Source organism: Vulpes vulpes, chromosome 3, assembly GCF_048418805.1.
Source record: "Vulpes vulpes isolate BD-2025 chromosome 3, VulVul3, whole genome shotgun sequence".
NCBI classification, from domain to species: Eukaryota; Metazoa; Chordata; class Mammalia; order Carnivora; family Canidae; genus Vulpes; species Vulpes vulpes.
Window position 1 is genome coordinate 77,097,473 of NC_132782.1, and position 11,195 is coordinate 77,108,667.

General features: G+C 57.5%; 1 protein-coding gene across 1 annotated transcript in view; it reads right to left on the reverse strand.

Annotated features, from left to right (window-relative positions):
- Nucleotides 1-9,920, reverse strand: part of GALNT17 (polypeptide N-acetylgalactosaminyltransferase 17) — a 431,130-nt gene extending 421,210 nt beyond the window's left edge. Inside the window, exon 1 of the mRNA XM_026017521.2 lies at nt 9,238-9,920. Coding sequence (XP_025873306.2) covers nt 9,238-9,475 — 238 coding nt within the window. The 5' untranslated portion in view covers nt 9,476-9,920. The remainder of the gene's footprint in view (nt 1-9,237) is intronic.
- Nucleotides 9,921-11,195: the final 1,275 nt, after the last annotated feature.

Here is an 11,195-nt window from a genome sequence, read left to right on the forward strand (position 1 = left end):
ATGCCCCAGGACTTGAATATTCTAGTTCACTGATTTCTAGTTAGCAAAGGATCTTGTTTCATTTTAATATTTGCTGAAAATCTACTAGGGGTGTGGAGGGGACGGCAGGCGCCGTGGGTTCGCGACGTAAATGCCATTCCCTCTGTGGTCTTTCGCCTCAGCCGTACTCACCTTCTCCAGAAAGCAGCTATTCTTTTGAAGCAAGGTTGATCATGTGACCATTTTGTAGCCCACATGCAGAGCATGCCAGACACTTCTGGAAAAGATTTTCTTTCCCGATTCAAGTATAAGAGATGTGGCCACTTCCTTCTTTGTACAAAGGTGCAACGGCTGGAACTACAGCAGCCATCTTGTAACCATGAAGACCAACAGAAATACAATGTCGCAAAATTATGTCCTCATAATGACCTCATGATGCCAAACCAATGCTAGCTACCACTACTTCTGGGCTTTTCACAATTACAAAAGACCAAGTTACTCAATGAACTAATTCCTAAATGACACAGGGAAGGATTTTCAGAAATGAATAAATATATTCTCTTACAAACTTTTGGGTCTGACCATGTAAACGGTTGGTCAGAATGCAAGACAGAGATGAGCAAGGGCTAAAAGCAGGCCCATGCAAAGTCCCCTTAAGAGCCCCGAAGATGAGAAAATTAATTCTGACAAGGTGATTTCAGAGATGAAAGGGATTCTGAATGGTTGTTGGAGAATGCACGAAGTTTTAATGAGACAGGAGGGAGGAGAGTGTTACTCATAATCTGAGAGTTAAAGGACCCCACAGTCACGTGGCTCTCATTCATACACACATAAGCTCTAGTCCCTAGAAAAAGGGTAGAACTAGAACCCGGGTCTCCCATTAGTTCATTGCTCTTTCTACAGGGACATACAGCACCTAACAAGGCATGTGTAACCATTAGACATCCCTCAGTAAACACTAATCACACAATTAGCCATTGTGTCTGAGACTAGGCTGGAAGGAGGCTCTTGTGGAACCTTGCTCCCTATTAACTGTCAGCACGCTCATGTGTTGGTGTCTGGATGGGGCCGCCTGTAATTATGGCAGTGGTTTATTACTCATGCATGGCAAGGCTGAGGCTCTGCAGTTAGCAATGACAGGGACATTATTAAAAGGGAAAACTTCTCTATCAGTGGCTAAGCCAGTAGTCATCCTTGTGTCAGAATGGTCTTAAAGACCTGCGAGGAACAATAACTAAGGCAGAAGAAAGTCTTTCAACCAAATGAGTCCTGCATTTTTTTTCAACTGCTGAAGCCCTCAGGGAAGTAGGGAGGAACAGCTCCCATGGCCCCTGGTCAAAGGCCAGCCCATGGAGAGTTGGCTCTCCTGGACTTCTGGGTTCTGTCTTCTGGTCCTTTCCGGGGGAGCAGGTTCGGCCTCACCACATGACATGCCAGCTGAATCCAGAAGGGGCCGCAGAACCCAGACACCGGGTGGTGGCCTCAGGAGGCAGACGCAGAGGAGTTCCAGTTGGGCCAAAGCCTGCGTAAATGGCTGCTGCAGAGGCAGGCTTCTGTGTCACCCGAGAGCAGCCGGGGCAGGGGGGACTGGGCTCGCTCAGAGCAGACAAGTCCTCAACTATGTGCCTCCCCCCACCCCAGAATCCCTCACAGCAACCCCCTCACCTTGGCTTCCTCTTTGGCTGGGGAACAGAAAGGGAGATCTGTCATTAGTGCTGGGGAAGCTGGGGCCCTGTGAAGACAGCACTGCGGGCATCCTAAGGGCACCACCCCCTGCCACAGTGGGGCTTCTCCTCAGGATGACCCAGGATCAGGGAGAGAAGAGGTAAACGGGGTGGAGGACACCGAGATGAGGACCCCGGAGAAGCCAGCAGGATTCCCGACGGGCTCTCCATGGGAGTGACTGTCCAGGTGTGGAAAGATGGAGCCACACAGAGCCAGAGAAGGCTGGGGGGCAACGGGGCAGCTGGGAGGGCCTCCGTGAGGTTGAGAGCAGCAGGGGAGGGCAGGGGAGAGCAAGCTCGAGGGGAATGCACAGGACAGAGCTCTGAGGGCTGGTTCAGACCTTCCAGAGGGACCGATTCCAGGTGCTGACGCTTAGCACGGGATGTGGCCAAGGATGGGGCTCCAAAGTGAGGGGCACTAGGGTCTTGGGAGCACAGAGCGCCACTTGGATCTTGCAGCAGAGGCATGGCTGGGCCAGTGGTGTCAGCACCTCTACCCACCACTGGATCCAAACCCACTTTCCCCCCATTTGTGCAAACACTGAACCATGACATGTCAGCATGTCACTCTGATCACCCAGTGGCACCCCCCACATCTGCAGAATTAAGTCCTGGTCCTCTAGACAAGCTTCGCCTCACCAGCAAGCTCCCACCACAAGGCTTCTCATAGGTCCCCACACTCTGCCTCTACACGGCCCCCCATGTCGACCACACCACAGCTTCCCAGTCCAGGGCCCCAAACCTCTTCTATGACCTGTATCCACATCTGGTCCCCAGGCATCAAAACTTTTGAGTTCCATGTTCAAATTTAACACTCACTGGCTAAGCACCTCGCGGGTGCCGGCTCAGGCCTCAACCCTTCCACACTCAAGCTACTACCCTTCCAGAACCTTCTGTGCACCCAAAAAGACCACAAAGGCACCTTCCCAACTAGACCACAGATGTCTGCCCCTCTCCACATCCTGGCACTGGCCCACACCTGGCAGTGAGGAGGTGCTCTGAAGACGTGTGGGCGACTGGCAGCTTCTGTCATGGGATCGGACATGTAGGGGCTTCCATTTCTTCTCCTCTGCCTCACAGGTGTCACCCAAAGGCATCATCTAAAGATGTTCAGTGGGAGAGAGAGAAAGAAGAGGGAAGGGATGTCTGGGTGGCTCAGTGGATGAGCTCCTGCCTTTGGCTCAGGTTGTGATCCTGGGGTCCTGGGATCAAGTCCCGCATCGGGTTCCTTGCAGGGAGCCTGCTTCTCCCTCTGCCTGTGTCTCTGCCTCTCTCTGTGTGTCTTATGAATAAATAAATAAAATCTTTAAAAAAAAAAAAGAAAGAAAGAAAGAAAGAAGAGGGAAGAAGGAAACAGAATTCAGCCTCAGACAAACACAAGGAGAGAAAAGAATCCCAATTAACTCAGAGATCGAGCAAGTTAAAAGGAAAACGACCTCCTCTTACCCCCTTTGGGATTCACATCACTGATAACAATGACCCCACTCCGCCACAAAGCATGGCTAGCTGTTCGTGCATTCATGCCAGAAACATCTGTCAAGCACCTACTATAGGCCAGGATAGTTCCCAGCATCAGGGATGTGATGGAGGGCAGGCCAGCAGGGTCCGTTCCTCTGGGTGCCCGCGCCTTCTCCCAGACGTCACACGCCGGGCCCCAGGGCTTGGTCTCATGTCCTGGATCCCATTTCGTCCTGACTTACGAAGACCCCACTTCTCAGTTGAGAGGTGAAGTGATTGGGCCAAGGTCACATAGCCAGTAAGTGACAGACTCAGTAATCCAATCCAGTCTGCCCTGACAGCCGAGTGAACAAACCTTTTCTAATTTTATATTCTTAAAAAGGACTTGCAGGCTATCTGATCTCAGATTTTCTTCGCCTGACATGCGCCTTACCGTGTCCATGCCCCTTCTTCCCGTTGCCACTTCTAGCTCTAATTATTCCTCCTATCCACAAAGGACACTCCCGATTTGGCAACAGCAAAGGTCAGTGGGTTGGATTTCTTCCTCGAGAATGACATGGTGGCCTCTTCCCTGCCACCTCTGAGCTGGGGCAGGCGGCAGCTTACCCGGCTGGCAGGGTGCCTGTCGCACACACTGGCCAACGCAGTCGTGCCTGCATCCAGGGCTGTCCGAGAACGGGCTCCCCATCTCTCCAGGAGGGGAGGCTGCACCAGATGGTATGAGTCCATCAGAGGTAAGAAGTGAGCCTCCCTCCAGCGCCCAGGCTGGCTCTGCTGGGCCCCTGCCTGCCGCAGAAGCCCGCCACGAGCCAGCACATGGAGGCTCAAACTGCCCTGGCCTCCTTCTGACACTCGCTGCAGTGATTTTCATACAAATATGCCCTCTCCTCCTTCCCCCTTACTTCCTTCCCATAGCAAATGCGGGTCTCATCCAACTCTGGAGTCTGCAGGCACACAGCTATGTCCTGGCAGCAGAGAGGAAACAGCGCCAGGCCGGCTCTGGCATCCATGAAGACCCGCCTTCAAATTGCCATCCCTCTAGGGACACCTGGGTGGCTCAGTGGTTGAGCATCTGCCTTTGGCTCAGGTTGTGATCCTAGGGTCCTGGGATCAAGTCCCACATCGTGCTCCCTGCAGGGAGCCTGCTTCTCCCTCCCTCTATGTCTCTGCCTCTCTGTGTCTCTCATGAATAAATAAATAAAACCTTTAAAAAAAAATAACAATAAAACAAAAATAAAATGCCATCCCTCTCTTTCTGACTCCACCATGAGGCCTATGAGAGCAAATCTCTACCTCCATCCGGCTGTCCTTAGGCGTCTGGCTGGGTGGGCTGTGCTTGCCTTACTGGGAACCTGTTGGTTTTCCATAGCTCAGACTCAGCTTTGTCGGCCTCTGAGGCTTGGGGGCAGGACTCGGATAGGTAATTTTGACTTCTCTCTGTTCCCACAAAGATTTTCAATTTCTTCAGGCAACCCTGCTTCTACTCAATATCCTTCTGAAATCTAAATTTGGAAGCTAACCTGAATCGATTGCATTTCCTCTTATGACAGAGCTGCCCTGGGCTTACTGGAGCAGTGACATGCGCCCTTCTGACTCACTGCACGGGGCTCAATGAGGGAGGGGGTCGCTGCCAGAGCTCGGGGCTGACACGGGGCAAGCAAAACAGTGAAATGGTGTCTTTACCCTGCCTGACTCCTTGGGAGGGCACCGGGCTTGGGGAAAGTACTGAGTATTCAGGAAATCCTGGCTCTGCCCTTCACTGGCTATGTCATCCCCGCTAGGCCACACAGTATCTCTGTTTCTCACCTTTTTCTCCGCTCTAGAATGAGAGAAACAAACAACTTCCTCAGAAGGTGAAAGAAACTCACAAAACTCACAAGTCACATACTGAGTTCCATGAAAATTCTAACAGAAAATCCCTCTGTCCCTAGGTCCATTTTTCCTAATGTTCATACAAAACCACCAGGCCACCATTTCGTAAACTAACTTAACACAGCATTATTTTCTTTCATGTAATTCTTTTAGGTTTTCCAAATTGCCTACAATAAATGTGAATTAATTTTCTTCTACAAAAAAAAAAAGTAGAAAACCATATTCGTATTATAAAAACTACACATTCAAAGAAAATATACTGAAATGCATTATTCCCTAACCTGGACAACTGCTTCACGCCCAAGTTCCTCCAAAGGGTCTGGGGCCCCTCCGTCAGGAGGGTGAAGGGCCAAACAGCCTGATGTTGGCGCAAGCAAGATGGCAGAGACCAGAAGCCTGCGAAACACTGGGTCTCCCCGCTAAGGCTGTCCAGCTCCCTCCTCCTCACCACATCCACCCAGCCCAACCCAAGCAAGACACTGTCGAGACTATTTCCTCCGCGTTCATCATGTACCTCCTAAAACTGGCTCCCAACCAATGAATCAACCCATAAACTGTAGATGCCCACATTCGTACAAGGTGCTGTGGGAGATGCTTAAAGAACGGAAGCGGTATTAAAAAGTCCAAAATACAGTTCAAGCCCTTAAAAAACCTACTGTCCAGTTCTGGGCTCAAGAGATAAACCCACGGAGGCACAAGCATATAAGCCTTGGGTGCAAAGAGTCGCCGACAAGAAAGCTTCCAGAAGGACCCCGAAGCAGGAAGAGCTCCGCCGTGTGGCCTGGCACAGCCCCACTCCCACCCCAGGGCAAGGACCTTGAGCCAAACTTTGAAAGGATGGAGGAATAGAGAAAGGGAGCAGCCACAGCCAAGCCAGACAACTTCTCCAAGGCTGGGGCTGAAATGTGGAGGCTACAACCCTAAAGGCAAATGCTGGGCGTTCCTGTGCGTCCATCAGTCTGGCCGCAGAAGGCAGAAGGCGCTGGGCGAGGTGGGGACATGGGAGATGCTGGTGGGAGCTGGCTGTGGCGGGCCCTGACGATCAGCCTCCAGGCTTGACCATGACCCCTTAGGAAACAGAAAGCCCCTGGAAGCTGGGCCCTCGGGAAGTGGAGCCCCGTGTGCCGGGCGGAACGCTGGGGTGAGAGACCAGGTGCAGGCGCGGGGCACAGGGAGCCGGCCCAGCAGTGGGGGCCCTGCAGACAGTCTGCACGGGGAAAAACCTAACTCATCTCTGGGTGCTTCCCCGCCATACCAGCACCCCCACTTTCTCTTGAAAGCGTCCTTCCCAGCCTGTAGTAGGAAAAACAAAAGAGTAACAACAACAACCTACAACTGTTTTTTTCAAAAGGCAGGACTCAGGGCGCCTGGGTGGCTCAGCTGTTGAGCGTCTGCCTTCAGCCCAGGACATGATCCTGGAGTCCTGGGATCAAGTCCCGCACTGGGCTCCCCATAGGGAGCCCGCTTCTCCCTCTGCCTTCTCTCTCTGCCTCTCTCTGTGTGTCTCTCATAAGTAAATAAATAAAATCTTAGGCGCACACACACACACACACACACACACACACACACAAAAGGCAGGACTCATGATTTTGGCACTGACAATCTTCACAGAGGGGCTGATTCTAAGGAAGCCTGGGTCACCCTGGACACCCAAGGAAACCCGTTCCGGGAGTGAGCAGCCACTAGGGGTAGTAGTGCTCGTGGCCAGGGAGAGCTACAGAACTCTCCCTGAGGCCCTCCGGAGGAACTCCCTGAGTCCACAGGAAGGTCAGAGAAATCTGGGCAGCCTCTAACAGGCCAGCTCACACTCTGTACCCAAAGGGCTGGTCCCAAGTGGCCTTGCCCCTACAGTAGGCCCGGTGACAGGCTCTTACAGACCCTCCACTAATTCCTGAGGAATAAACACCAAGGTCAAGGTTTCCTTCTCCTTTAGTAGAAAGGGACAGAGACAGGCTGCAGAGCAAGTGGACAAGGGAATCCAGGTCCCATCTGCCAGGCCCTGGGACTCCTGCCACCCTGGGCTACCCTCCCCGCTGAAGCCAGCAGCCCCAGCAGGCCTGCTGCACCAACAGGTGGCACACACAGTTCCCAAGGCAAGCAGAGGCCTGACACGCCAGCAGGTGGGGTGGAGAAGAGGGTTCTCTCCATTTCCCGACTCTGCTCTGCCCTCTTCCCCCAGACTTCACATTGCTCCAAATTACACTTAGCTGCTGGGAAGATAACACCCACCTAGTTGCAGCCAGAATTCCTGGCTTGCCCAGGAAAAGCCCTCAAGCCAGTCTTCCTGGCAGCTCCTCCTCAGAGGCTACAAGTTGAGAAAGCTCCGTCTTCCCACCCCACAGCACCCAACCCAACCAGCCCCAAGCAACGGATGCCCCTTGGCCCCCAGGGAAATTGCTTATATGACAGAAGAGCTCACATGCAAAGAACCCCGATCCCCTGCCCACTTGGCTTCTCAGAAGTGCCCACCCCTACCCCAACCGGCTGGCACTGCCAGGCGAATGGGCTTTCCTCCTTGCTTGCTCTGTGCAGGCAGCGGGCCACGGTGCAAGTCGAGATGCAAAGTCTGGGGCTCCCACCCTAGATCCACTGAATCAGAGACTCTGGGGCTGAGGTCTAGAAACCTGTGGCTTAACAGGCCCTCCATCTGACTCTGACACATGCCAAAAGGCTGAGGCGGGCTGGTGTAGCAGCTAAGAACCTCAATTCTGGAACAGACCAAGTTCAATTCCCAGCTCCCACCCCCTGGCTAGGTGGCGATGAGCAAGCTCCCACAGCGGGCAGTATCAGCACCTATCTCCTGGGGTTGCTATAAAGACTAAATGAGTCCCTGCATGTCTGTGCACTTAGTAAACACCATTTAGATTTTATTATTCTTCTTTGGGGCATATGGGGGCGTGGCTATGCCATACTTTGTTTCCTAATTGAAACCGATACTGAAATGACTTGTGTCCCTGGGTGCAGCCTAGAAGTGAGACCCAGGCTATCTTGCACTCTCTTTCGGGCCCAATGTGTAGGTCTTTGGCAGGTATCTGAGTAGAATCAAAGGCTCACCCCCATAAGCTTCTAATTTGTCCGGAAAGAAACAGGGATTATAACTCCCCAGGGCAGATACAGGCTGAAAGCATCCCCTGGATACCTGTTAAATGACATCAAGAAGACCAATGGGGCTGTTTCAAAGGGTGCTCAGAGATCCAACCACATCCCACCTAGAAGGACCCAGCAGGGACCCCTGGGGAGCAAAAATTATACCAATTACTCTTGTCGGTATCTTTACCATAATTTGTAGTTCTGGAACCATTATGAGATGGATAGTTAGAAGCCCAGGAAGGGAGGTGGCAACCCTGGATCTCCGTTGGACGCAGGCCCTATGGACCCTGGAGAGCTGCTTGTACTCAGGTAGGTAATACTCACTCTGACCTTGCGGATAGCGTGGGTCCAAGGGCCCATCAGCCCCTGGGCCAGATGCGGTCAGGGTACATTAAGCATGTCCCCCCTTCTCCAGAAGCACAGAGGAGAGCAGCATTTTAGATGGGACAGATTCTGACAACTGTCATTAATTGGGTGGCAAGCCTCGCTCTCCTACACTCGGAAACACTGCTTCCCCAACCCACCATGAACCGTAACAATCACCCTCAGGCAGCTCTCCAGCGAGAAACGGGGTGTGCTTTTTAATAGCAGCCTCCACGGAGGCAGCAGGAAGGGAGGAGTCCTCATGCTTAGCTGTGCAGCCCGCCTCCCGGAGAGGTGACATATTCATCGACTTACTACCGGAGCGCGTGAGCTCCAGACCCGAGGCCTTGACTTTGCAGACATCCAAGCCCGCCAGCGTCCGTCCCTGTCTGACCCCCACCACACGCTAAGCTGCCGGAGCCCTTTGGTCCAAGTCACCGTCCCACCTGGCCGGGAGACTAGTTTCTGCACTGGGACCGGAGTCCTCAGGTAATGACGGCCGCACGCGGGGACCGGGAGCCAGCTGCACGGACGTGTCTTCCGCAATAAAAGCAAACTTACAGCTGGGGCACAGAAGAAGCAGGCGATTCTCCGCAGCAGCCAGGACACGGCGGGAAGGGTCAGAGGGAGCCTGCGGGAGCCGGGAGTGCGCCCCCCCCCCGCACCGCGCCGGGCCCCTGGGGTACAGCGCCCCGCCCGCCCGCCCGCGCAGAGCCCCGTGGCGCCCGTGGACGCCCGCGCGCGTCCTTACCATTCAGCTGGCGGTAGACGATGTCCTCCAGCAGCGACAGGCGCTTCAGGACGGCCTCCTGGATGGGGCTGGCGCTGTGCGCGCTGAGGTTGGCCGCCTCGGCGCGCGGCCGGAGCTCGTGGAAGGCGTCGCCGCCGCGCACCGCGATGGGCCGGCACTTGGCCAGGAAGAGCACGAAGCCGGCCACCGCGATCAAGTTCAACACCAGCAGCACTTTGACTCTTCTCAGAGAAGCCATCAAACACGCCCGGCCGGCCCTCGCCCCCGACCCGCGCCCCCTCGGGCTCCGGCGAGGCGCGGGGCAGCCGAGGGCCGTGCGAGCCTCGCACTCGGGGCGGCGGGCGGGGCGCACAGCGGCTCTCCCGGCCCCGCGGCGCGGATGCTCGGGCAGCGGAGGCGGCCGGGGGCGCGGGGGGGGCTCGGGGTGCAGAAGTGCTCCCGGAGGCGCCTGCTCAGTTCCCAGCGCGCGGCGAAGGGCCGGGGCCGGGGGTCTCTCCGCGGGCCGGCGAGGGGCGCTCCGATGGAGCCGGGGCTGCCCGGGGCCGCGGTGGGGCCGCGGTGGGGCCGGGCTCAGGGGCTGCCGCCCGTCCGCGGGGAGCGCGGCCCCCACCCTCGCCCGCAGGCGGCCGCGGTCTTCAGCCCAGGACCCGCGCCCCGGGGCGGGCGCCTTTGTTCCGCTCACCGACTCGCTCCATCGCGCCCCGCACAGGGGCAGCCCGCGCCCGGCGCCCGCATCCTCGCGGCTCCGCAGTCACGCTCAAGTCCCAATTACTCTCAAAGTGGGGGCAGCACCAGGGGGCGGGCCGAGGGGCAGAGCGCGACGTCCTCCCCGCCCCTCGCGCCGGGGACACCCCACCCGCCACCCCACTCCCCGGCGCGCACGGCGCCGCGGCCGCCCGGACGCGCTCCCAGCCGCCCCGCGCAGGAGCCCTCGGGGCCTGCGGGCTCGGCGGCCTGGCTCGGAGCCGGCGCGCCGCGTCGGCCGGGAGGGGCTCGGAGCCCGAAAGTCCCAGCGGCTGCCTCGGCCCGTCCCGGGGCGTCGCGGGAGCGCCCCCTCCGCTCGCCGCACCGGCAGCCCCGCTCGTCCCGCGCGCCGCGGAGCCAGACGCCGATCCCCGCCGATCCCGCCGCTGCGGCGCCGAGAGCCCGCACGCCCCCCCCCCCCCCCCGGCCGCGGCTCGGAGAGCCCCGAGCGGACGCGCAGGTGGCGGCAGAGGGCGGGGCGCGGCCCGAGGGGACCGGCGGCGGCGGCGGCGGCGCCGGCCCCGCCCCCGCCCCCGCCCCCGCCGCCCTGGGCGCGCGAGTCCCCGCGAGCCTGTCGGCCGCCGCCGCCCGCAGGCTGCCGGGCGCGAGGCTCCCCAGCTCCCCGCTCGCCGGCTCGTGCGCGCGCACCGGGAAGGGCGGGGGCGCCGGGGAGGAGGCCGCGCGCGGGACGGGGCGAGTCAAGTCCCGCCGGCTGCTGCGGGGTCGGGGGGCCCCGCGCTTCTCCGCGCTCCCCGGGCCGGCGGCTCGCTCCGTGCTGGGAGGCGATGAAGACATCCCGCGCGGTGCGCTCGTGTGCTCGCAGCTCCGCTTTGCGTGGCCGCGAATGGCTGGAGGGAAGATCCGGCCTGGAACCCCGGATCCTGTTACTTGGGGAGCCGGGCGGCTGGCGGCTGGCGGCTGGGCGCGCTGTCCGAGGGAGGGAACGCTCTGACGTCCCGGTCCCGGGCCTCGGGCCCGCCCGCATTTTATCCAAGGAGCGTGTCTGCTGCCGGGTTTCCACGACGTCGTCCTCTTTCCAAAGCCAGGCGCTTCGCAGGCTGGAATTCAAAGACCCTCCTGGATGTGCTTCCTCCCGGGGCCTGAAAAAGAAACCCGACCGCCAACTGATAGGGATGGGCAGCAGAGGCCAAGGAACCTGGTGGTCTCCGCCTCACCGTTTCCACCTCACTAAAGTTTTTATTTCCCTTTACTAT